At 50.4% G+C, this 23448-nt stretch overlaps 8 protein-coding genes across 9 annotated transcripts; 5 read left to right on the top strand and 3 right to left on the bottom strand.

Annotated features, from left to right (window-relative positions):
* Positions 1-305: 305 nt before the first annotated feature.
* On the top strand, positions 306-4204 carry PV06_04310 (uncharacterized protein; the record flags this gene model as incomplete). The annotated part of the gene is made up of 2 exons (XM_016405186.1): positions 306-3117; positions 3169-4204. 2 exons carry the CDS (start codon positions 306-308, stop codon positions 4089-4091), a joined length of 3735 nt encoding a protein of 1244 aa, XP_016263392.1. The 3' UTR covers positions 4092-4204.
* Positions 4205-4536: 332 nt separating this feature from the next.
* PV06_04309 (protein transporter sec24) lies at positions 4537-7780 on the top strand. The gene is made up of 2 exons (XM_016405185.1): positions 4537-5381; positions 5430-7780. Exons 1-2 carry the CDS (start codon positions 4803-4805, stop codon positions 7656-7658), a joined length of 2808 nt encoding a protein of 935 aa, XP_016263391.1. The 5' UTR covers positions 4537-4802; the 3' UTR covers positions 7659-7780.
* Positions 7781-8125: 345 nt separating this feature from the next.
* PV06_04308 (mitogen-activated protein kinase) lies at positions 8126-10562 on the top strand. The gene is made up of 5 exons (XM_016405184.1): positions 8126-8515; positions 8601-9054; positions 9105-9300; positions 9355-9736; positions 9790-10562. The coding sequence occupies exons 2-5, from the start codon at positions 8936-8938 to the stop codon at positions 10164-10166; spliced, it is 1074 nt and encodes a 357-aa protein (XP_016263390.1). The 5' UTR covers positions 8126-8515; positions 8601-8935; the 3' UTR covers positions 10167-10562.
* Positions 10563-10738: 176 nt separating this feature from the next.
* On the bottom strand, positions 10739-12632 carry PV06_04307 (uncharacterized protein). The gene has a single exon (XM_016405183.1). The coding sequence runs from the start codon at positions 12419-12421 to the stop codon at positions 10805-10807; it is 1617 nt and encodes a 538-aa protein (XP_016263389.1). The 5' UTR covers positions 12422-12632; the 3' UTR covers positions 10739-10804.
* A 428-nt stretch (positions 12633-13060) lies between these two features.
* On the top strand, positions 13061-14875 carry PV06_04306 (uncharacterized protein). Its single transcript, XM_016405182.1, has 4 exons — positions 13061-13520; positions 13593-13986; positions 14090-14630; positions 14703-14875. Exons 1-3 carry the CDS (start codon positions 13232-13234, stop codon positions 14376-14378), a joined length of 972 nt encoding a protein of 323 aa, XP_016263388.1. The 5' UTR covers positions 13061-13231; the 3' UTR covers positions 14379-14630; positions 14703-14875.
* A 94-nt stretch (positions 14876-14969) lies between these two features.
* On the top strand, positions 14970-16229 carry PV06_04305 (uncharacterized protein; the record flags this gene model as incomplete). The annotated part of the gene is made up of 2 exons (XM_016405181.1): positions 14970-15026; positions 15126-16229. 2 exons carry the CDS (start codon positions 14970-14972, stop codon positions 16161-16163), a joined length of 1095 nt encoding a protein of 364 aa, XP_016263387.1. The 3' UTR covers positions 16164-16229.
* Positions 16230-18026: 1797 nt separating this feature from the next.
* Positions 18027-19942, bottom strand: PV06_04304 (glutamate-5-semialdehyde dehydrogenase). Its single transcript, XM_016405180.1, has one exon. The coding sequence runs from the start codon at positions 19692-19694 to the stop codon at positions 18315-18317; it is 1380 nt and encodes a 459-aa protein (XP_016263386.1). The 5' UTR covers positions 19695-19942; the 3' UTR covers positions 18027-18314.
* Positions 19943-20200: 258 nt separating this feature from the next.
* Positions 20201-22638, bottom strand: PV06_04303. Of its 2 annotated transcripts, XM_016405178.1 has the most exons (3): positions 22367-22638; positions 20783-22310; positions 20201-20653 (listed from the first exon to the last, which is right to left on the bottom strand). In XM_016405178.1, exons 1-3 carry the CDS (start codon positions 22395-22397, stop codon positions 20614-20616), a joined length of 1599 nt encoding a protein of 532 aa, XP_016263384.1. In that variant the 5' UTR covers positions 22398-22638; the 3' UTR covers positions 20201-20613. The 2 variants fall into 2 exon arrangements, with proteins under 2 accessions (XP_016263384.1, XP_016263385.1); XM_016405179.1 differs by having other exon boundaries at positions 20201-22310.
* Positions 22639-23448: the final 810 nt, after the last annotated feature.

Genomic DNA, 23448 nt, shown 5'->3' with positions numbered 1-23448 from the left:
TCGTATTGCACAGGCTCTCTTCTCGGTTACATCCAACCTGACATAAATCTATCAATTTTCGCCCTTAGACTGCGCCGCTGCCGACTTCCATTGACAGCTTCGAAAACTAGACCTTTTTTGCCCGTTCGACGTCCTCGAATCACAGCGCAAATGCTTGGTGGTGCAAAGTCCGCAACCTGTCGAGGGATCAAATATGCGCATATTGTGCGCGATTGTAAAGGACTAAGAGACTGTCGCTGGTGACAGGATACCTATATCCCAAACTTTGTTCTGCTCCACGCTTCAAGACGACTGTGATCGCAGCCATGAAGCCGCGGGACTGGGACAAAGCGCTCAATGGCAGCAGCCAGTCAAGGTCAAGGCCACAGGTGATCCAGCGGCGAGGTAGCCGGCAGACTTCTTCGCAGGATCGCCATGGTAGAATATTTGATGAACATGAACAGCGGACGATCCGTGCGGCCACTCCCGATTCGGGAGCCTACACAACCTTCCGCAACGATTCCACCGACGGCAGTCAAGTCCATTCTCCCATATTACACTCGACGCGATCCCGAAATTCCCAAAGACGGCGTGAGACCTCCGCTTCGATTTCGAATACCGATGATGAAAACACAATCGATAGAAGGAGGAGAAGAGCCCAGACAAGAACACACACAAAAGATGACGCACCTTCAGATGCCTCGCCAGGATCTTTTATAACAAAGACCCGCAAGAGACTTGGTTCCATAGCGACAAGTCCTTCGCTGGTTCAACGTCAAGACGAGGACTACGGGTCAATTGGTTTCCCTTCGGTTGTCCGTGGTGCAGACGCAATGGAACAGGCGGATTCGCGAAACCCAAAAGTGCAGCGCCGACCGTTTTCGCCGAATGAAATGTTTGGTTCCGCTGGCGGCCTTCGGTCGCCCAAGTTGCTCGATATCGACTCGGCTAGGATCTTGCAGCTTATGAAAACTACGTGCGGAAGAATGCATGGTATCTTGTTCTTCAGGCCTCTACATACATCTGCCTGGGCTTCAGGCTACTGCGCCATCAACGTTGCGCCGGGAAGTCTTGTCTGCCAGACCAAAGGTGAAGTGTCGCAGTCTACAGTATTGATCTCCGATCTTCGAGGGTGTACAGTCAGAACACACTACGACTATGAAACTCAAAGTACGTATTTGAGTGTTCTGGTGGCTTCCTCAACGACAGGTTTTCAACTTCGACCACCCGTACCGGAAACGTTTGACTCTTGGCTCGCAGCTCTTCTCTGCTGGCAACCTTTGCGGCCCAAGGGCATCCACAACAAAATGTCCAAACCCCAACCATTCAGCATACCCGACAAGAAGACAGTGTCGCAACGCAGGTTGTCGGATATGAGCAATGGTAAAAGTACGGCAATTGTTAAAGTAGGGAAGATGCTTTTGTGGGACGGTCCACTACCTTCAGGTTCCCAATTAGTGTCATCACCGAACAGCCTTGGTAGATCCATGACAGAAGATAACTACCACTGGCGACGGGTGAACTGTACACTACATGAGAACGGCACATTCCGAATCCTGGGGGAGATAGAGTCAACGGTGCTTTGTGTGACGCATCTGTCTGAGCTCTCCCGCAGTGCCGTGCAGAGACTCGATGAAAGTGTGCTCCGCATGCCATACTGTCTAGCAGTGTACCCACAATATCGCATTCAAGGATCATCTGCAAGTCTTTCGAGGCCTATGGTGATTTGCTTAGAGTCAAATACTGCTCTTGAGGCTTGGTATGTTCTCCTTCGAGCCCTCACAGTGCCCGAATTGTATGGGCCAGAACAAGCTCTGGAAGCTTTTCAGTCGACGTCGTCGCCAGGTTCCAGAAATCCATCTCCACAATCACTACAAGGGATGTTCCGAATTGAGCGTTCGCTATCTGTGAAAATCACAGAAGCGAAGTTTGCTCAGCAGTTTGCGGCGCAGGTCCCCCAGGAGCAACAGAAGCAAAAGACCAGATTTGCAAAAGAAGAACAATCGAAGGAAGGAGTATATGCTGAACTTATGCTGGGGAATGATTTGCGTGCACGTACAACAACCAAGACCAATCTGACTGCGGCCTTCTGGGCAGAGGAATTCAACCTGGAGGATGTCCCAGCGTCTGCCTCGAACATCACGATTGCTGTCAAATTCGGGAATCCTGCCGAGAAAGAATGGACCATGGTGGCTGACACTCTTTATGACATTTCTGCGGATGCTGGCTACCTGTCTGGCCTCGGCGGTCTTGAGATCTCGTCCCACGACCCTGTATTCGGCCGGCTTGACGTGCCTTTGGACGATCTGGAGAATCAGACACCGGTTGATAAGTGGTGGCCGCTACTCGACAATAATGATCACTCTGTTGGCACGCTCCTAGTAAGATTTAATCTCCGGGAGGCCGTGGTATTGATGGAGGACGAGTACAAAGAGCTTGGAGCTCTCCTAGGAAATTTTGCAAACGGCTTGACGACGCAAATCTCTCGTGCACTTGGACCAGATCTGCGACAACTGTCTGATATCTTGCTAGACATCTTTCAGGCGTCGGGCTGTGCGAATGACTGGCTTGCCAGTCTGATTGAGGAAGAAATTGACGGCACAGATCGAGAAACCCAACCCATGCGCATGAGGTTTAGCGGTCGCATTCATTCCAACGATTCCTATGAGTCTGCCGAGCAACGCGAAATGCTTGTCAGAGATCTAAGTCGATCAGCCACTATGGAAGTCAATTTGCTCTTCCGGGGCAATTCCCTTGTAACGAAAGCCCTGGATGCTCATATGCGCCGATTAGGCAAGGAGTATCTAGAGGAGGTTCTGGGTGAAAAATTGCGCAAAATCATTGAACGCGATCCGGATTGTGAGGTTGACCCTACCAGGGTTAGATCAAACGAACAACTGGAGAAGAATTGGGCGAATCTGATCTTCCTGACCAGCACCATTTGGAAATCGATACGTGACTCGGTGGCGCGTTGTCCATTACCACTGAGACTTATATTCAGACATATACGATCTTGCGCCGAGGATCGCTATGGACCTTTTATTCGTACGGCTAAACTCACCAGCGTTTCTGGATTCCTCTTCCTTCGTTTCTTCTGCCCTGCAATCTTGAATCCCAAGTTGTTTGGTCTGATTCCAGGTATGTGCTGTCTAGCCGAGTCTCTTTGATATACACTGACTCCTTCATTAGATATTCCTCCTGATCGCACCAAACGCACATTTACTTTGATCGCCAAGTCCTTGAATGCACTTGCATCCGTAGGCAAATTCGGGACCAAGGAACCCTGGATGGAACCCATGAACAAATTCCTGATTGCCTCGGCGACCGAATTTCGAAACTTCCTTGATGAAATTTGTGCTGTTGACGCGTCTCAGATGGCTTCCATGACTCTCGAGCCTCAATTCGCGGCCCCAAAACAAATCAAGAGTCGACTGCCACCACTATCTCGAGAAGGCCTACCTAGCCTGCCATATTTGCTCGATTACCCAAGATTGTTGGCACAACTGGCCGACCTGTGGGTGTCACACATTCCCGAGAACATCAACGAAGCCGGTGATGATGATCCTATCCGTCTCTTCCACACTTTGTGTCTTAGCCTTTCTGCAAAGAGCAAGGAGTGTCTCAAAGCTGCTGAGCAGGCCGAAAGACCTAGCGAAAGGTCTCAGCCGGCCTGGGAGAGGCTTCTCAATGATCAACAAGAGAAAAGCAGCTCGTCTAGCAACATATTTGGAGAGCCAATCATCAAGCCTCGGAGGAGTGCCGAGATCACAGCTCTGCCACAAACGGCGGATACTGCTGCGAATTTCGAATACAAAAATGCTGAAGTCTCACCTAATGTCGGCGAGGGCGACACCACACCGTCCAGCTCAGCATCCATCGCATGGGATCGGCGTATCCCTTTTCCTCAACGAGCAACGGACGCTCGGGCAATGACCAATTCAACAAACTCCTCAACAGCATCGGTCGATTTTACAGAAGAGAGTCGGGCGCGAGTATTACCGGGCAGCCGTGACGGACCCAGTAAGAACCGATTGTTCGAGTTGATGAGCTCTTCATCACGAAAGAAGGCCAAAGCCAGCGACAGGCCATATGACGAGGCACACGAGATCTGATGACAGCAAGCCATGATGATGATTTACATGGCGTAGATACCTTAGCATATACGAGAACAAGAAGCATTTCCAGCGACAGCAATCTGTTTGTTTGTGATTAGCGACTTATTTATCATTGATAGTTCCAGGCTATCTCTTGTATTCGCAACAGGCATGGCCTTCACAGATGCTTTAGCCTCTTCACAAAGACCTAGCAACTTACTTGGGCTTGTATTTAATTCTGAATCATTCTGACAGAGTCGTAGCATGAATCGATTTGTGCCATTAAATATCAGTAACACAAGGAAGTGTATCAAAATGCAAGTTGATAGTCACTACCTGTTAGAACTCATGCTGAGATGTCGTGTTTAGATAAACAAGTCTTGGTGGTGGGCCAAATTGTGATTGGTCAACACCTCGGAAGCACAACCTGTCTACGAAAGACAATTCCTCCACACTGAGGACAATCTGTCTATTCTCACGAGGACAGCGACAAGTACAACCGCTCTCTCCGTACAACTACTCTGCGACTGTCACTTGATTCTGCTTGAGATACTCTAGACAGATATGGACACCATGCTTTACGAGGTCTCGCAAGCATAATCTCCCACAATCTCGCCGAATCATCTCTGCCTCACCTTCACCTCCACGTCGCAGCCCTACGTTCCGTGCCACGCGCTCACATACACCACATCTGTCTCCTGACTTGATTCACATTGACCGTGAGGCATTATGTCGCAGTATCCTCAGCCGACACCGCCGGCGCAAGATGGCTATGGCCAGCAACAGCCCGCGGGGCAAAACTATGACAACTACGAGACGACTTCACCGCCAGGCGTAATGCCGGCGCCTCCACAGGGACAGGCTCATGGAGGCAGAAAGAAGCGTGCTTATGCCGGTCAAGCATACGAGTTTGGAGCAGGTGCAAATGCTGCTTTGGGAGGTCAACCGCAGGCTGGTGGTGCATACCCAGGTTATTCTGCCCAGCAGGATGCCGCTGGTTATCCCCAAGGTGGATATCAACAGAACCCAGTGGCAGTCCAACAGGACACAACTCCCATGTATCCCGGCCAGGAAGCGGCGGGCGGGTACCAGCCTCCAGCTGCAGGCTATCCTACACCAGGGGTTGCCGGCGTCACTCAGCAATTTGGCCAAATGAACATTGCCCAACAGCCCCCTGTAGCTGCAGCGCCACAACAGCCGCAGCGAGCCCCTGTCCTCAATCAACTCTATCCCACCGACTTGTCCAACCAGCCTTTCAATGTTGCGGAACTGGATTACCCTCCTCCACCGGCCATCCTGCCACCTAATGTATGTGTACTCCCTCTATTTTATAAACTCATCCTGACCAAGATCTAGACCAGCGTCACACCTTCGCCCTTTGCCAATTGCCCGCCCAAATATGTTCGATCTTCTCTCAACGCCGTCCCCACCACCCATTCTCTCTTGAAGAAGTCGAAACTACCGTTCGCGCTGGTCATCCAGCCATATACCTCCTTGCATGATGTTGAAGATCCTGTACCGATTGTACCCGATCAAGTGATATCGCGCTGCAGAAGATGCCGATCGTACATCAACCCCTTTGTGACGTTCCTGGACCACGGACATCGATGGAGGTGCAATATGTGTAATCTCACCAACGACGTCCCTCAGGCATTTGATTGGGATGCTGCAGCACAAAAGAGCCTGGATAGATGGCAAAGACCAGATTTGAATCATGCTGTCGTTGAATTCATCGCTCCCCAAGAGTACATGGTCCGGCCGCCACAACCACTTGTGTACCTATTTTTATTGGATGTAAGTTACGCTGCGGTTACCAGTGGCCTCTTGGCAACGACTGCACGATGTATCCGAGAAAGTCTGGATAGAATACCAAACGCCGATCGCCGTACCAGACTTGGTTTTATCGCTGTGGACTCAAGCCTACACTTTTTCAACATTCCCCGGGACGGGACCGAAAACGCCCAAACGAGCATGCTTGTTGTGAGCGATCTAGAGGAAGCCTTCCTTCCTACGCCCGCAGATCTGCTTGTAACGCTCTCCGAGTGCCGCGAAAACATTGAGAGCTTCCTTGATAAGCTACAAGAAATGTTCCAAAACACACAGAACGGTGCATCTGCGATGGGATCTGCTCTCAAAGCTGGCCACAAACTGATAGGCCCTGTTGGAGGTAAGATGACCGTGGTCACAGCGTCTCTTCCCAATATTGGACATGGTAAACTTGACATGCGAGAGGATAAGAAGATTTTGGGTACTTCAAAAGAGAGCAGCCTTCTTCAAACTAGCAACAGCTTCTACAAGAGTTTTGCGGTCGAGTGCTCGAAGCAGCAGATCTCAGTGGACATGTTCCTCTTCTCCTCGCAGTACCAAGATGTGGCTTCGTTGAGCAATCTCCCGAGATACACCGGTGGCCAAACCTACTTCTATCCAGGATGGAATGCGGCTCGGGAGGATGATGCAATGAAATTTGCGAAGGAATTTTCTGACTACCTCTCTGCCGAGATCGGCCTTGAGGCAGTTCTCCGTGTTCGAGCAACCACCGGCCTAAGAATGAGTACCTTCTACGGTAACTTCTTCAATCGAAGCTCCGACTTGTGCGCCTTCCCAGCATTTCCTCGAGATCAGAGCTATGTGGTAGAAGTTGCCATCGACGAGACCATTACGAAGCCGGTTGTATGTATGCAGACAGCTGTCCTACATACAACATGCAATGGCGAACGACGTATCCGGGTTATGACTCTAGCTTTGCCAACCACCCAACAGTTATCAGATGTGTATGCATCGGCGGATCAGCAGGCCATCACCACCTACTACAGTCACAAGGCAGTTGAGCGCGTCCTCAATGGTGGGCTTGATAGTGCGCGCGACATGGTCCAAAATAAGCTGGTCGAGCTTCTTTCGACCTACAAGAAAGAGCTAGCCGGTGGCAGCATGGGTGGGGGCGGTCTACAATTTCCTGCTAATCTTCGAGGCCTACCTGTTCTGTTCCTTGCGCTCACCAAGAACCTTGGCCTGAGACGCTCCTCACAAATTCCTAGCGATATGCGTTCCGCCGCACTTTGCTTACTATCAACTTTACCATTACCCCTGCTGATTCAATACATCTACCCGAAGATGTACTCCCTTCACGATATGCCAGATGACGCTGGAGCTGTCAATCAGGAATCTGGAGAGATTATCCTCCCACCGCCAGTCAACCTTTCCTCGGAGCGCATTGTGCCCTACGGGCTATACCTGATTGATGACGGCCAGACGCAGTTCCTGTGGGTTGGACGCGATGCTGTTTCACAGCTCATCATGGATGTTTTTGGCATGTCGGACAAGAGTCAGCTCAAGGTGGGCAAGCAGCGATTGCCAGAGTTGGACAACGACTTTAGTGAGCGGGTTAGAGCTGTGATTTCCAAGAGTCGGGACCATCGTGCCAAGGGTGTGGGAAGCATTATTGTGCCTCACCTCTACGTAGTGAAAGAAGACGGCGAACCTGGATTAAGGTTATGGGCACAAACGATGCTGGTGGAAGATCGTGCGGATCAAGGTGTCAGCCTTCAACAGTGGATGGGACAGATGCGCGAGAAGGTACAGTCATGAGCGCTCAAAGACCGGGGGGCGGGGAGGGGGTTGCTAACAGTACGGGCAGGTGATGCAATGAAAAGATGTTGGTTGCTAGCAAAAATGTCATAGAGTGAAATACAAGGACATCCATCTACCGCACTGACCTTGCAATGACACCATGACAGTCCGTCCTCTGTAGCTGTGCTATGTTTACCATATTGTATCACTGTGCGGCTGCTCGGATACTGCTGAGGCTCCCGCATGTCTCTGACCTATTTCGGGAGACGGAATCTGCGCGACAAACTAGGATGAAACACTGATCTGACTTCTGGTCAAGGCGTGGACGACGGGCGACTAGGTGTCACAGATGGACGGCCCCTGTATAGACTAGACAAACATCAAGTATAGCGTGTCCCAGTAAGCGGGCAGTTCCATGACCTTAGCTCGGCCAATGTGGGCGGCTAAACGGCCAGACGTCCTTCAATTCGACCAGCGGGTGTGAAGAACAAATGTGTGAAGTTGAGAAACTCGACCCTACAGTACAAAATACAAGGTACTAAGTCATCGAGGTCACGCATCTGTCGGGTCTCTCTCTTCCTCTCAGTCTTCACTTCTAATCACCTCGTCACATCCGTCTCTCCGACATTGTGTCTTTTTCTTCTTGCCCTGAGTTCTCTCCTTTTCCCTGCGTTGATCATTGTCAATCGCTCGCTGTTGTCACTACTTCTCTTCTCTAGAGTAACCACCTATCCACCACCATTGGCGTTGTGCTCCGCAGCCTTTAGCAATCCAACCCCACTCTTCGCAAGTAGGAGACCTATCTGGGGCTATCTGACCGCCTTGGGCTATCGCTGGTGCGGAATTCGCAGGCGAGGTAGAAAGAAGTGTTTGAGGTGAGACAAGACTCATGCGTAACAGGGTCCGCAGGATTGGGGGGACTTTTGTGTTCAGCAAGCCAGTGAAGACTAATTCTAACAGCAGTACTCTCTCGACACCTCCTTGCACCAGTGACCCTCGAAAAGTCTCTTCGACATCGACGAGTCCTTGATCCTCTCATCACCTTGTGCGCGCGCGGCGACTCCTACACCGCATTTCGATCCACATTCCAGAAAACGGTAGCGAACAAAGGGTGAAGCACAAAGAAAGCCAATCCTCCCTCGGTAATTCTCGAACCTCGCACCACGCAACAACCTCTGTCGACGCCCCCTTCTCGCAGGAATTGTGATTGTTTTGTTTGGATAGTGAGAGTATTCTGGTCACGAAGAGGAAGATATCTTTGAAGTTCGTCTTGATCGGCAAAACGAGTTAGGAATATGGGCCAGCCACAGCAACAGTCCGCGCCGTCGGGGGGTTCCAGAAAGATTTCTTTTAATGTCTCTGATCAGTACGACATTCAAGATGTCATCGGTGAGGGTGCGTATGGTGTGGTTTGGTGAGTGAGTCCGTCCCAGCAAGAGATACAGTCACTGATTTCAATCGCAGTTCTGCCCTACACAAACCCTCAAATCAGAAGGTCGCGATCAAGAAGATCACCCCTTTTGACCACTCCATGTTCTGCCTACGTACGTTACGAGAAATGAAACTGCTACGATACTTCAACCACGAAAACATCATATCCATCCTCGATATCCAAAAACCACGAAATTACGAGTCCTTCTCAGAAGTTTATCTCATCCAGGTTGGTCACACCGCGCGGGCACCATTACAGAAACACGGGGCTAATAGTTTACAGGAATTGATGGAAACTGACATGCATCGTGTGATCCGGACACAAGATCTCTCTGACGATCATTGCCAGTACTTCATCTACCAAACTCTACGCGCCCTCAAGGCCATGCATTCTGCAAATGTCCTACACCGGGATCTGAAACCTTCGAATCTCCTATTGAACGCGAATTGCGATCTGAAAGTCTGTGACTTTGGTCTGGCAAGATCTGCGGCCTCGACGGACGACAACTCGGGTTTCATGACGGAATACGTAGCCACCAGATGGTATCGGGCACCAGAAATCATGCTCACCTTCAAGGAGTACACAAAGGCGATTGATGTCTGGAGTGTTGGATGTATTCTCGCCGAGATGCTGAGTGGAAAGCCATTGTTCCCAGGAAAAGACTGTACGTTGAAAACCATGTTGTGGTCGGGAACGAATTTACTGACTGTGTTTCAGACCATCATCAACTGACCTTGATCTTGGACGTTCTTGGAACTCCCACCATGGAAGACTACTACGGCATCAAATCGAGACGCGCTCGTGAATACATCCGTTCCCTGCCGTTCAAGAAGAAGATTCCACTCAAGGCACTTTTCCCCAAGACGTCAGACCTCGCTCTCGACCTGTTGGAGAAATTGTTGGCGTTCAACCCGGTCAAGCGCATCACGGTCGAAGAGGCTCTGAAACATCCCTACCTAGAGCCATATCATGATCCAGATGACGAACCGACCGCCGAGCCCATCCCTGAGGAGTTCTTCGACTTTGACCGTAACAAAGATCAGTTGAGCAAGGAAGAGCTCAAGGCTCTGATTTGGAATGAGATTATGCGGTGATGGTGATGACAACGACGACGACGATGATGATTTGGGTCGCCACGGAAATAGAAATGTGTTGTCCCGAAAGGAAACAGGACCTGAAATAAGAGTCGTGAGCATTTACCACATGCTTAGATACTTGGTCATTTTGGGGGGGGGAAGGGGTTGATTGGCATGGAGCGATACTTGGTTTCAAAGCCGGAGCCATGGCCAGAGCAAGCGAGAGAATTGTGTTTTGTTGTTGTCCTGCATGTACGACGTGACGGACAACGGCCCTTGAAATTGTGGTGCAGAGCAAGCAGAACATGCATGAATTTTTTGCCAAAGATTGAGCGAAATGATGAAATCCAATTCGAGTTTGAAAGAAGAAGAAAATCCCCGTCCCGAACAAAGCATGTCCTAGCAAGTGAGTATAGAGATTCGACAACCTTGTTGACTTGTGGCTTATTTTTTGGAGCCGATCGAATCCAATAAATGTGTTCGACTGAGTATGTGCTCATTGTGTATGTGTATATCATTTCATTTGATTGCAACGGTGAACAGAGTACAGAATATGTACAGGAGATGTACAACAACATCAATGTTCCCATCTATACCTGACCTGAGTCCGGAGTAGATATCGTCCAGTCTCCGCCCCGGGGTAATGAAACTCTCGTTTAGGTACTCTTCCTCAAATAATCACCACCCTTGATGGCACTCAACACGCCATATATACCAGCAAAAGGCCATGTACTCCAGAATCCCTTTTCTATACCAAGCCTGATATTGTTTGTGTTGGTGTTACCGCCAGCATCATCAAACTTGGTCCTTACTTTCTCATAAACGCTAGGTAATTTCTGAGCTCGATACTTTTCCCTCAACGACTCGTACCATTTTCGGTCATAAATGTTCCAAAATTCGTCCTCGGTATAAAAAGTTTGAGCGTACAACCATTTCATTCCTTGGAGAGAAACCAATTTGGACTCGATGCGACGGTTGATGTTGACTTGAGTCACGGTGGGAGGTGTCGGTCCCCAGACTCCGATGTTCAGGAGTACATCATCATTGTGACGAGCGGCAGGAGCCAAGTGAGGGTGCATACTGACAGTCTCGTCGGTCTTGAGAGGACACAACCAACGTGGGTAAATGTGTGGCAGCTCGAGGTCCAACCAGTGGGAAAAGTCGGGTACGTTTCGGTTCGGCAAGGCCATGTCTTGGATGATGAACCTCTGCATGAGTCCGGATCGGTGCAAGGCGTGGTACATGACCCTGGTGTGCATGTAATAGTCGACCAACCACCTGGTGAGCCGAGTGAAGGGGGTCAAAAAGTAGGTGAATGCAAATCTACCGGTCCAAAAGGCTCCGCGGTCGTAACGGAACAGGTAATCCTGTAATGGGATGAGGTCTCGGTGGACGATATGGATAGAGTCGAGTTTGGAAGAAGAAGAGCTAGCAGTGGGAGAAGCCGGGGTTGAGGCTGCCGAGGGTAAGTATTCGTCCATGACTTGTCCGGCGTGTAGATAAAACCATTGATCCCATGCTCCAGTAAACGTTACTACAGGGAGGGGAGTGCCGGCGACGGTCGTTGTGGTTTTGTCTACAAACTTCCCAGCCATGACAATACCTTTATCCGGTCCAAACATGATACCATCCAAAAAGTTCATCTCGTCGGCTTCTTCAGAGACTTGTCGAATGACTCGCTGGGCGTGTTCAATGTTACTGACTGGAACATAAGAGAGTTCCACGTACTCTTTTGCCGGAACAAGGGAAATCTCAAACAATGTAGCCACTCCCAATGTACCAAAAGTCCCCGCCAGCCCAAGGAACAAATCCTGGTTTTGGTCGTTGGAAGCGACAACCACCTCACCGTCGGCCAGAACGACTTCGGCCCAGGTCATCGACTTGTCGAAGAAGCCGTGTCGGAAACTACTACTCTCCCCCGCCGTGCCTGCGACGGCACCTCCGACCGTGATGCCGGGGAACTCGGGCACGACAGGAGGTACCAGCCCGTGAGGTAATGTCGCGGCCACCAAGGCGTCCATGGGTACGTTGGGCTCGACGAGGCATTTTTTTGAGGACGTATCCACAGATAGGACGTTCTTGAGTGCTGAAATGTCGACCGTACCTGTCTTGGTCCGAACGCTGGGTCGAGTCGAGTTGGTGTTGCCGTGGAAGATTCGGAATGGCGCGTCTGAGGCGTTGAATTGAGCAATCTGTTTCGAGATCGTCGACACTCTATCTCTGTGTTCTTGCATTTGAGGACTTTCGTCTCTCCAAGCCGCTGATATTTTCATGTTTTTTGGTTTTGTTCCTGTTTAAATCCCAAAACTTATCCATGTGTAGTTCGTTCGTAAATCAGTCCAAAGAAATGCATGTACCCGAAAAGCTTGTCGTAGCTTCAGATCTTCATATGTACAGTCAAGTGTCTGCGATACATTGCTCAAGAATCAAAAACAAGGCTGAATGCTGTAGGAAGTGATGTGACTATACAAAAGTAAACACGAGTAACGATGTCTGATATATTGTGCAGTAAGCAATTAGTTAAATATTGTCGTCGTCGTCGCCATATTTAACCACATCCGGCGAGCCCGAAGAACTACTTTCAGTACCCACGAATCCACTTGGCGACAAGGCTGTAGCCCCGAGTATGGAGTACTCATGTACACCAGAAGTACGCGGCCTCGAGATCTCTTCGCTGTACCTTGTGAGATTTGCCGCCTTTTCTAGAGTGTTTACATTACAAACTCAGCTGAGCAAGGCACAAATAACGACAAAAATGCTTGCCAACCCAAATGTCCCTGGCTTACATACAGCACTAGAACCTAGTCACAATCAACCTATTGAGGGTCTTGGACGGCGGGCCTGAAACTGAATGGCTCCCGAGGTACTCCGTACTCGAATTTTTAAATACTCACATTAAGCCCTGATAACTACAACGATCGTATCACGGTTCTTCAATCCATCACAGAATCATCACAAGTGATTTTTGATTCCCCCGACAACATCTCCCAGTTGAGAACGAGTCTTTTCGATTCTAATTTGCGCCATCTTGCATCCTTCACGTCGCCGAGTGACATGCCGGTGTGATCAACAACATCAACTCAATGGAGGCATTGTACCATCGCATCGCCTCAGATCAAAGAATTAGACGATATGGCTTACCTGTCCTCGGGGTCCTCTTTGGCATACGCGCCCTCTCTACTGTCAACGCGTGGTTGTCACAAAGAGCATTAAATCACTACACTCCAAACTCGACATGGAACTGGAAAAAGGAAATCGTAGTCATCACAGGGGGTAATTCAGGGATCGGTGCAAAGATTGTGGAAAGGTTGGCCGCCAAAGGAGTCAAAGTCATCATTCTCGATATAACCGGTCCAGAAAAACCACACTCAGGTGAGCGATTGTCCCAACGAGCTTCTTTCTTCGTCAGGTCAGGGGGATATTAAGAGCTCTCGAAAAACACAGCTCCCAACGTGTCTGCATATCAACTTGACATTAGTGATTTGGAATCTGTCCGGACGACGTGCAATCGAATCCGGGCTGAGCATGGCCATCCGACCGTCCTCATCAACAACGCTGCTCTTGCTCTCGACGCTACGATTCTAGGTATACCGATGCACGACGTCCAAAAGACTTTTGCCGTCAATGTCTTTTCGCATTTTCAACTGGTCCAGGAGTTTTTGCCTCGTATGGTCGAAAATGATCACGGTCACGTAGTCACCGTCGCGAGTCTGGCTGCTCACGGCCCGCGGGCGGCGAATGTGACATATGCCTCGTCCAAAGCGGCTGCCCTGGCCTTCCACGAGGGCCTGGGTCTGGAATTGGCAGCTTATTATAATGCGAAAAGGGTGCGGACCAGGTGAGCAGTTTTCTCCCTATTCCAGGACCCGGGCTTTGACCCGAGGCCATTGCGCGACTCCGTGAGGTGCCGGTGTTTTTCTGACCAGAGGGAACAACAACAGTGTCGTTTTGCCCGCATGGGTTCGCACGCCAATGGTCCAACGCCTGGTGGCCCACGGATTGAAAGCGCCCATGGTCGAACCGGACATTGTGGCGGACGCCGTCGTGGGACAATTGTACTCGGGTAACAGTGGACAGATAGTCGTGCCGTCATCGTTTTCCGCGGTGACAGGAATAAGAGGCTGGCCGCATTGGCTTCATCAGAAGATCTTGCTGGGAATGTCGGAGAGCAGCAAAGAGGCAACTGTCTCTGCCATGAACGCCGCCGGAGAAGAGAAGGGTACCATGTGAAGCCGGGGTGCGAACGTATAGGTCCACGGTACGAGACGACTAATGTTGCACGGCGTTGATATTTTTGGTCTTCTTTGTAACCTTCCCCTGTAGGCTGGTCCGGGCAAGGTCATTCCATCTCGTCGGCGCTGTGTGTTGACGGGTTTCCATATCGAGTCAATGTGGGGGTCTGCGGAGGTGCTTTGGCGGTTTATTGAAGTCCGGAGTATTCGCACGGATATTCCCCAAGCCAACTTCGTCGTGAGGTCATGGGTACGATTTCTTAAAGAATATGAAATCGAGAAGCGAATGTCATACTAACCATCAGACTAACATTAACTACAGTATCCGCCTTACACCAATTCAGTGAGCTTGACAGTGACAGTAATACCATTCAATCACACCGGTTTTTGCGGCTTTTGGCCGTCGGCAGCCATCATACTCGAGGCATCCAGCATTCATTACGGAAGGACAAATCTCAGCGGGACGAACAGCCTGCAGGGTATATAAGTGCATCCGGTGCGTCTGTTCAAGACATCCTCAGACCGAGACCGATCCGTTGACAACAACGAATTATTCGACCCGCAAGGTAACGGTCACAGAAAACAAGCCATGGCTTCATCAGAAGAAGAACTCCCTAGTGAAATGCTCGCCGTTCAAGTCGTCAATGTACGTACTACTATTGTTCTTCCCTGGATCACTCCCGTGTATCATCGATCAGGTTTCCCTCTTCAAAGACTCCATCCACTGATACACATGTACAAATAGTACAATGCACCACTCGCAATCCAAAAGGTCCCGACACCCACCATTTCCAAACTGGGTCCGCACGATTTGATTTTGCGTACGGCTGTCGCTTCACTCTGCCACACGGACCTGATGGTCCTCGCGGGGGTGTTCGGGTCGACGTTACCCATCACCATGTCCCACGAGGGGACGGGCGTGGTGGTGGCCAAGGGGGAGGCGGTCCGAGATTTCAAACCGGGCGACCGGGTCATGACGGGCATCAAACTACACGCGTGCGGGAAATGCGTCAACTGCACCGCCCCTCCCGACAGGAACTGGAGTCAGTACTGCCTCGAGAGCGACGGGGCCACCGGGATCAAATCCGACGGCGCCTTCGCCGAGTACCACGTCGCGGACTCCCGGGAGAGTTGCGTCGTGCCCGACGCCGTGTCGTTTGTGACCGCGGCCCCTCTGGCCTGCGCCGGGTTGACCGTCTACCGGGCCCTGGCGGTCAGCGGGGTCGAGGCGGGAGGGTGGTTGGCCATCGTCGGGGCGGGAGGGGGCCTGGGCCACTTCGGGGTCCGGTTCGCAAAGGCGAAGGGGATCAACGTCGTCGCCGTCGACGCGAGGGACGCGGGGCTCGAGATCGCACGTGCCGCGGGGGCGGACCACGTCCTGGACGCCCGTCAACCCAAGACGAGCGTCGTGGCCCAGGTTCGTAACCTCACCCCGGACGGGCTCGGGGTCGAGGCGACCGTCAACGTCAGTGACCACCCTTCCACCGCCGCCCTTTCGGTCGCCATCACCCGCACGCACGGCACCGTCGTCCAGGCCGCCCAACCCGAGGAGATCACGGTCCCCTTTCAGGACGTCGTGCTGCGGGACGTGACCATCAAGGGGACCATGTACGGAGATTGTGACACGGCTCGGGAGATGCTGGACGTCGTCGCCAGACACGACATCCGCGCCGAGACCCAGGTTTTCAACGGCCTCGGCGAGGTCCCCAAGATGGTGGAACTCTTGGAAAAGGGAGACGTCAAGGGCAAGGCCGTTTGTGTCGTAGACGGGACTTTGGTTTGAAGGAGTTCTCATGCACAGACGGTCAACCATGCCGATGGCCTTTTATTGCGCTTTCTTAAATTACAATCATTTTTCATTCAATTACTTCTAAAAGCAGGGAGACGACTTTTGTCATGAACCCTACGACACAGAGAACCTCTGTCAGAATGACATGGGCTTGTTCCTATTGGTGTTTCCATTTGAATGGTGATAGATCCTAGAGAATCGATAGAATTGACGCCACATCTTAAGTTTCTCATGAGGCCCCGCGAGGCGTTGAGGGACGAACCCAGGAGTGTCAAGTCGGCGGACATGTACATCCGAACCGGAATCGAGAATCCACTCGTCATATAAACCAGTGTTGACCGACGAGGAATAGGTCGTTGAAAGGGTCGTCGAATAGGCCTTATTTGACGACGAATTGGATGAGATTCCAGAGGACTGTTTGGCTTTGACCTTGTATTAAGAAGATCCGGTATTGGCCGTCTATTCTTTAGATATGTTGCGAAGGAATAGTCAAAAGAGAAATTCGCTCTTCTATCGCGATTGTCAAGGTGGATAAATATATCGAAGAGACTCATATATCTCGTCAAGATCCATAATGAAGTTTCCTTCCAATGTATCAAGACTCTTCGTTGTGAAGAAGGTTAGTTCCCATGGGACAGAGCTCTTCATCGAGTGCCCATGGGGCGAGATACATATCCGAAGTCTGGTATTCTTATAGAACCAGACATTGGTCAAACCTGGTCACTCAGAGGAAGTAAAAGTCGTAACAAGGTCTTCGTAGCTGAAGCTTCTGGTAGGGATTATGTTCGACTTAGGGTTCTCATTGGGCCACGATTTCCGATGTAGCCATCTGCCGCAGTCATGGTATATGAAATAAGCCACAATGAACTGAAAGCAGTCTGGCTCGAATGTCTAATGTGATGCGCGTTGCGATCTGAAAAGGACGAGTTTTCGTTATTTTATAGATTGAAACCATTATTCCTTTGGGTATCCCACATTTTGTATAGGCTGATGAGTTGATCGTCGACTTGCCAATTGGCGAGCCCGGACAGCTTCCTCAAGTCACCATACCAAGGTTGAGAGATGCAAAGCCTGCATTGAGGAGGACGGTAACTGTCATCGGTGGGTATACAGCCTTTGCAAGATGTGAACGTATGATGAGATGAAGTCTCGAGCTTGTCGCTGGTGTCTTGACGATGGTGATAGAAATGCAGTTTGATCTTTGAAGGGGTCTGCAAAGTAGACAGAGTTGCAACACATAATGCAGGCGTCGGGGCACTTGGCGACAACATTGTTATAATGGAGAAATAGTATTGTTGTCGCTCAGTCAGCTTGGCGATATATCGAACAATATCCCTTTTGGCGCAATCAATATCCATATTCACCAATTCAATCGACAATGTTCACTTGATATATTACGTTGTGCAAATTTTGTTCAACAATGGGACTCGTGTCTGAACACAAAAGGCCTTCCTTCATAGTACCCAGGACCCCTTCTGAAGGTCATTGGCGTTATGTTTACCAGAATGTCGCCCGTGATCTTTAGCAATGTTCTGGAGAGAGTCGGAAGTAATGGGTGGTAGGGTTCGAGTGGCAGCGGTGTTGCCACTTTAAAAATCAGTTTCCCTGGTTTTCTATTCTCATAATCCCTTTGCGGGTTATGAGATGAGTTTTTGTTCTTCTTAATAATGTTTATTTGCCAAATGGAGACAAACAGACAGACAGATAGAAATGACTTTGTATGGACATGACTTTTATACTTTGACTGCCCGTGAAGCATGATCATGTACGTCAGGGTTCAAACAGCCCGATAGATGGAAGCTCGCAGTTGACGTGTTCAATTTACCGTAATCGAGCCTGGAGGGGCAGAACGTAGCTGGCATGGACGAGGTTGGATTAATTTGCGCGGCTGGAATCTCAAAGGTTGTAAGCCAGCCGAGACCATTATTTTCCCGGGGCAGCACTGGGAAGTAGCCCACCACGGACTTGAAGGATAAGAACATCATTCTGCCAACAGGGTTGATCATAGTTGTGAGGCGTTATCGTTCGACCGTGGATTCCACATCCCACAAAGCAGGCTCCGTTCGTCTTTGAAGGTTGAAATCGGCCGCGGCGGCTCTATATTTGACCTTAATCAAGCCCAAATTTGCACAGACATGTCCGTCTTCAGATGGCCAAGTTTTGATGCTTGTACCGTCTTTTGCCACTCCCTTCTCCATATTCACCAGCAGTCTGTCCATGACCTCTGAGCTTGTACTTGTAGATCGTCAGCCCTTCGAGGCCGACCGGTCCTCTCGAGTGGATTTTGTTCGTGCTGATGCCAACTTCGGTGCCAAAGCCGTATCTCATGCCATCCGCAAATCGTGTAGATGCATTCCAGTAGACACCAGCCGCGTCAATTGAAGACATGAACTTTTCTGCTGACTCGTCTGAGCTTGTTACAATGCAGTCGGTATGCTTCGAGCCATGTGTGTTGATATGTGCGACAGCCATATCCAGAGAAGCGTCGTCAGTAGAGTCTACTGTTGTACCAGGCACGGTCTTTACAGCCATGATCAGATCTAGGAATTCCGTATCGTAGTCTTTGTCAGTAGAGCCCTGCACCAATGCTGCACTAGTTGGAGAGAGTGCCTTCTTCAAAGCTTCCATACTCTTCTCATCACACCGCAGAGAGACGCCTTTTGCAAACAGTGCTTCAGCCACGGCCGGCAGAATAGTTGTTAATGCTGCTTCATGCACCAGTAATGTCTCTGCGGCATTGCACGCCGCTGGGTAATCGCACTTGGAGTCTACCACCACACGGACTGCAGTGTCCTTGTCAGCATCCCTGTGCAAATAAACGCTGCACAATCCATCCGCATGACCCAACACTGGAATCTTGGTGTGCTCCTTGACGTATCGAACAAGTTCGTTTCCGCCGCGAGGGATGACGAGGTCAATATACTGGTCCAGTCCCAGCAGCTGATCGATAACATCCCGAGTTTTGACGAGTTGAATAGCCGCGTTGGGCACCTGTGTCTTCTCCAACGCAGAACCAATGACCTTGGCAATAGTCTCGAAAGAATCAGAAGACTCCTTCCCACCCTTCAGGATCGCCGCGTTGCCCGACTTAATGGCCAACGCTGCAATATTGGCGATGACTTCTGGCCGCGCTTCGAAGATGATAAGTAGCACCCCAATGGGACAGGAGACCCGCTCCAGCTCCAGTCCATCATCAAGCAGTGTACGCAAATCGCATTTGCCAACAGGGTCGTCGAGACCCCGGACATCCAGAATGCCCTGCAGCATGTCATCATATTTTCCGGGTCTGGACAGATCGAGACGTTTTAATACTGCTTGTGAGAGATGGCCAGACTCCGATGCAGACGTAGCTCGAGCCATGTCACGTGCGTTGGCAGCGAGGATTGGTTCTTTGTTGGCAAGTAGAGCGTCATGCATGACCGTTAGTGCATCATTTCGAGCTGCAACGGAGAGGACCGCAAGGCTGCGTGCCGAAAGAGAGGCAGCTTTCGCCGCGGCGTCAGGTTTCGACTCGGTCAATGACATTTTGGTGTGTTTTCTCTGGAAGAGAGTCAAAAACAATGCTAGAGCGCTGGATTCTCGAGAGACCGTCTGCTACTGGGAAGCAACTGCAGTCAAAAACGGACAAATTTTTTCCTTGGACGGAAACTTGTTCTGTTCTTTGCGATGTGGACGAAATGATTATGCGAGAAAGACACAAGATCTTGAAAACAGAACTCAGTTCGATGTTCCTTCGACAGCGACAACGTTTGTAATTGAGTCTGGGAATGTTGAGAGCGCTACGGAGTCATAAGTTTCATATATCAAGAGTCGAGGGTGCCGGAAATCGCATTTGCCATCGGGTTGTGGGGGCCGACGGGTCTAACGTAATTCTAGCTAGTGCGGGCAAACGGTTTCTCGGGATACCTGCCTTTATAAGGTAGCAGCTGCTAAGTTCCGGGGGCAGGCACCGACTACGGAGTACCTCTGAGATTCTTTAGGCTCTTCACCAAAGCTACTGGTGACACGTATTTGTCGACGCTGAACGATCCAAATGAACCTCGAAAGTTACAATGCACATTCGGTCTTCCATGCGCATCATCCAGCATCCTCACTGAGGGATGCGGAATATGCACGGAATCTCTGTATAGGACGGAGTATGGTGACTTGCGATAAACCCTTTTTGTCTTATCCAGTGCTGCTAATGCAAACCATCCCACCTATTTATCTGGATTTTAGCCGACCCATCTATTGGCCTCCTATATGGCTCATTTCGACGAACCTTTCAAGGTGCAACGGAAACTCCCCATCACCCTGTACGTCCTGTTCTAGCATGGTAATTGTGCAACTTCTGGAGTGTAGAAGAAAGACGGTCAATGTTTTCCAATGTCACCATCTGGTCGCCCCACACTGATGGAACATATGGAGGGTAATAGGGAGAAGTAGGAGAAGTAGGAGAAGTATTCTATGCCTCGGCTTCTGCATTCAACTCGCTTGCCTTTCGTCTATATCATTTCTCATCAGCTCAGATTTCGTCAATACGCCAACGCTCAAAACTAGGGTGCAAGCTGGGCCTTGCGGTCGGTACTGATATTGCTAAAAATATGCCTTTGCGCGACTCAAGGTCCACTTACTTCTTGATCAAGAGACTTGTCCCGCCCATTTCTTCCGGTTGCTCTATGCCCATGGCCGCCAGGACGGTTGGTGCGACATCTCCCAGCACACCGTCCTGCTTCTTCAAACTCCAGCCCTCGGGTGCGTTAGCCATGACGAAAGGCACCTTGTTGGTAGTATGCGATGTCTTTGGCTTTCCTTCCTCGTTCAGCATCTCCTCGGCGTTGCCGTGGTCTGCTGTCACGAACAAAACGTAGCCTTCTTTTTTGCAGGTCTCGTACACAGAGCCAATAGCGGCATCCGTGGCCGTGACACCTTTAATTGCCGCTTCATAGACACCTGTGTGGCCGACCATGTCCGGAGGGGCAAAATTGTTCATCAAGAACTCAAACTTGTTGTCCGATATCCTTTCGCTGAGTTTGTCGGCAACCTTTTGAGCACTCATTGGAGGGTCCAGGTCATAGGTGGCGACCTTGGGACTCGGAATCATCTCCCGTTCTTCACCGTCGAATTGTTTTTCCACTCCACCGTTGAAAAAGAACGTGACGTGCGCATACTTTTCGGTCTCAGCGACGTGGCATTGCTTGACACCCTTCTTGCTCAGCCACTCAGCGAGCACATTACCCATGTGTTGGGGAGGGAAGGCAATGGGGAACTTGTAGTCGGTCTTGTACTGAGTCATAGTGGTAATCTGGATATCCTTTGGATAAGGGAAATCAGGCTTAGGAGATCGATCATAGTCGCCCAAAAGCTGGGTGATCTCTCTGACACGGTCGGAACGGTAGTTGAAGAAGAACAAAGTGTCGCCGTCCTTGATCCGGCGGTCTTCACCACCAACGATGATGGGCTTGAGGAATTCGTCGTTCTCTCCCTTGTCGTAGCGTTCCTTGATTGTGGCTACTGGATCGGTAGAATCTTCTCCTTCGCCCAAGATGATGCCCTTCATTCCGATCTCGACACGATCCCATCTCTTGTCTCGATCCATGATATAGTATCGTCCAACGACCGTGGCCAGTTCACCCACGCCCAGCTCTTGAAGCTTGTCCAGCAGCTGTTGCAGGTAGCCTGCAGCGCTCTTGGGGTCGGTATCTCTGCCATCGCCGAAGAAATGGATAAAGATCTTGGGCACCTTCCTTTCCTTGGCCACCTGCAGGAGGGCAAAAAGGTGGTCGATGTGGCTGTGGACACCACCATCGCTGATGAGGCCGAGGAAGTGAAGTCTCCCGTTACCATCAACGGCACGTTGGAAACAGTTTTTGACACTGGGAACATTCTTCATTTCGCCCTTCTTAATGGTCTGCCCAATTCGAACACTGTCTTGCCAGACAACCCTGCCAGCACCGATGTTCAGATGGCCCACTTCTGAATTTCCCATCAGGCCTTCGGGCAGACCGACAGCAAGAGAAGAAGCCTCTAACTCGGTGTAGCCTTGTGCAGTGGTCGAGCCTTCTTTTGCGAAGCCGTCCATGACGGGGGTGTCGGCGGCAGCGATGGCATCGCCATCGGGTGGAGAGGTCTCTGAGGGAATTCCCCAGCCATCGATGACAACTAATACCCAAGTCAGTGGTCGTTCGATGTGCTCAGAAAGAGAGGATATGGCTTACTCAAGACGGCTTTGTGGTCGACCTTTGCCATGATTGAGCGGAGGATAACGGAGGCCGGCAGTCAGGTGCTGGTTGTGCAGGAGCAATTGGTGGGAGACAGACGGACTGAGGTCGAAGCTTGTGGTTCTATGTGATAACGAGATGGAGATAAGTAGTCTCGCGAATAATTCTTAGCCAGGTAAAAATGACTGAATAAAGCTGCCGTAGTCTATTTAACTGCAGTTCTTGAGGTATTCAGAAGTGAGTGTCTGTAAATGTATGTTTTTCTATTTTCGGAGAGCGAGCTCAAGAACTTTTGGAGGGGCAGTTTTGGGACTTTGTTGATACAATGTTCTGCGCCTGCCTCAACGTCATAGGGCACAACATTTTAGTAAGGTACAGCACAGCACATACAAAACAATACGTACAATTGTTACCACAGATTACCAGCATTTCCGAGTATTCCGTACTGTACTTACGAGCAGCTAAGAGAGTACCTAGACTCGCACCCTAAAATACTCGTCCTCGACACCCGTTGCTCCTGGAATTTCGGTGAAGCTGGGTGAACCTAACAGTAGTCACTCTGTTTAGTGCTCGTAGTCTTGCCCAAGACACTCTATAGTGAGCCCCGATACAAGTCTATTAGGGGAGCCTTCCTTTCTCCTACTCTTCAGGGCAGGTAGGCAAGGTACTGCTAGAGCACCCGCGCCTACAGTTTGGGTCTGACGCATTCTCTTCATCCACTGCTCTGTGGTATCGGCAGATATCGCCTCAGTTGCTGAGGGGAGATCCGAAATATTGGCCGAGCTACCTTGGGTGAGTCTCATGGGCTATCCCTACCATACTGTGTTACCCCCAATCGTTGCTCTCGGGGTGTAAATCTGGCCAACTTGTGTTACACCATACACCCTCCCTCTCTGCTGGTGGACACACAACATAAATCATAGTACACAGTTGCCATCCAATCAAACCTCGTTGCGTTATTTCGCCTTGTCGAATTCCCATCAAAGATAACCGTACTGATTTTCCTGCCGCCGCCATCAACAGACGTTTGTCTCCCGAAGCTTTGGATCGATGTGACTGTCGAAGAATCTAGAAATACA

Source organism: Exophiala oligosperma, assembly GCF_000835515.1.
Source record: "Exophiala oligosperma strain CBS 72588 unplaced genomic scaffold supercont1.4, whole genome shotgun sequence".
In the NCBI taxonomy this organism is placed as follows: domain Eukaryota; kingdom Fungi; phylum Ascomycota; class Eurotiomycetes; order Chaetothyriales; family Herpotrichiellaceae; genus Exophiala; species Exophiala oligosperma.
Note: the sequence above shows the minus strand (reverse complement) of the source record. Positions and strands in the feature narration are given on the sequence as shown.

Excerpts from the sequence above, each read along its gene's own strand:
- PV06_04309 (XM_016405185.1), top strand. The coding sequence starts at position 4,803 with ATGTCGCAGTATCCTCAGCCGACACCGCCGGCGCAAGATGGCTATGGC. Across the intron at positions 5,382-5,429 it reads CGGCCATCCTGCCACCTAAT|ACCAGCGTCACACCTTCGCC; the intron begins GTATGTGTACTC and ends ACCAAGATCTAG.
- PV06_04308 (XM_016405184.1), top strand. The coding sequence starts at position 8,936 with ATGGGCCAGCCACAGCAACAGTCCGCGCCGTCGGGGGGTTCCAGAAAG. Across the intron at positions 9,301-9,354 it reads CAGAAGTTTATCTCATCCAG|GAATTGATGGAAACTGACAT; the intron begins GTTGGTCACACC and ends AATAGTTTACAG. Across the intron at positions 9,737-9,789 it reads ATTGTTCCCAGGAAAAGACT|ACCATCATCAACTGACCTTG; the intron begins GTACGTTGAAAA and ends ACTGTGTTTCAG.
- PV06_04307 (XM_016405183.1), bottom strand. The coding sequence starts at position 12,421 with ATGAAAATATCAGCGGCTTGGAGAGACGAAAGTCCTCAAATGCAAGAA.
- PV06_04306 (XM_016405182.1), top strand. The coding sequence starts at position 13,232 with ATGGAGGCATTGTACCATCGCATCGCCTCAGATCAAAGAATTAGACGA. Across the intron at positions 13,521-13,592 it reads TCCAGAAAAACCACACTCAG|CTCCCAACGTGTCTGCATAT; the intron begins GTGAGCGATTGT and ends CGAAAAACACAG. Across the intron at positions 13,987-14,089 it reads GCGAAAAGGGTGCGGACCAG|TGTCGTTTTGCCCGCATGGG; the intron begins GTGAGCAGTTTT and ends GAACAACAACAG.
- PV06_04304 (XM_016405180.1), bottom strand. The coding sequence starts at position 19,694 with ATGTCATTGACCGAGTCGAAACCTGACGCCGCGGCGAAAGCTGCCTCT.
- PV06_04303 (XM_016405178.1), bottom strand. The coding sequence starts at position 22,397 with ATGGCAAAGGTCGACCACAAAGCCGTCTTGA. Across the intron at positions 22,311-22,366 it reads CGACCACAAAGCCGTCTTGA|TTGTCATCGATGGCTGGGGA; the intron begins GTAAGCCATATC and ends CTTGGGTATTAG. Across the intron at positions 20,654-20,782 it reads ACAAGTCTCTTGATCAAGAA|ACGAAAGGCAAGCGAGTTGA; the intron begins GTAAGTGGACCT and ends GAAATGATATAG.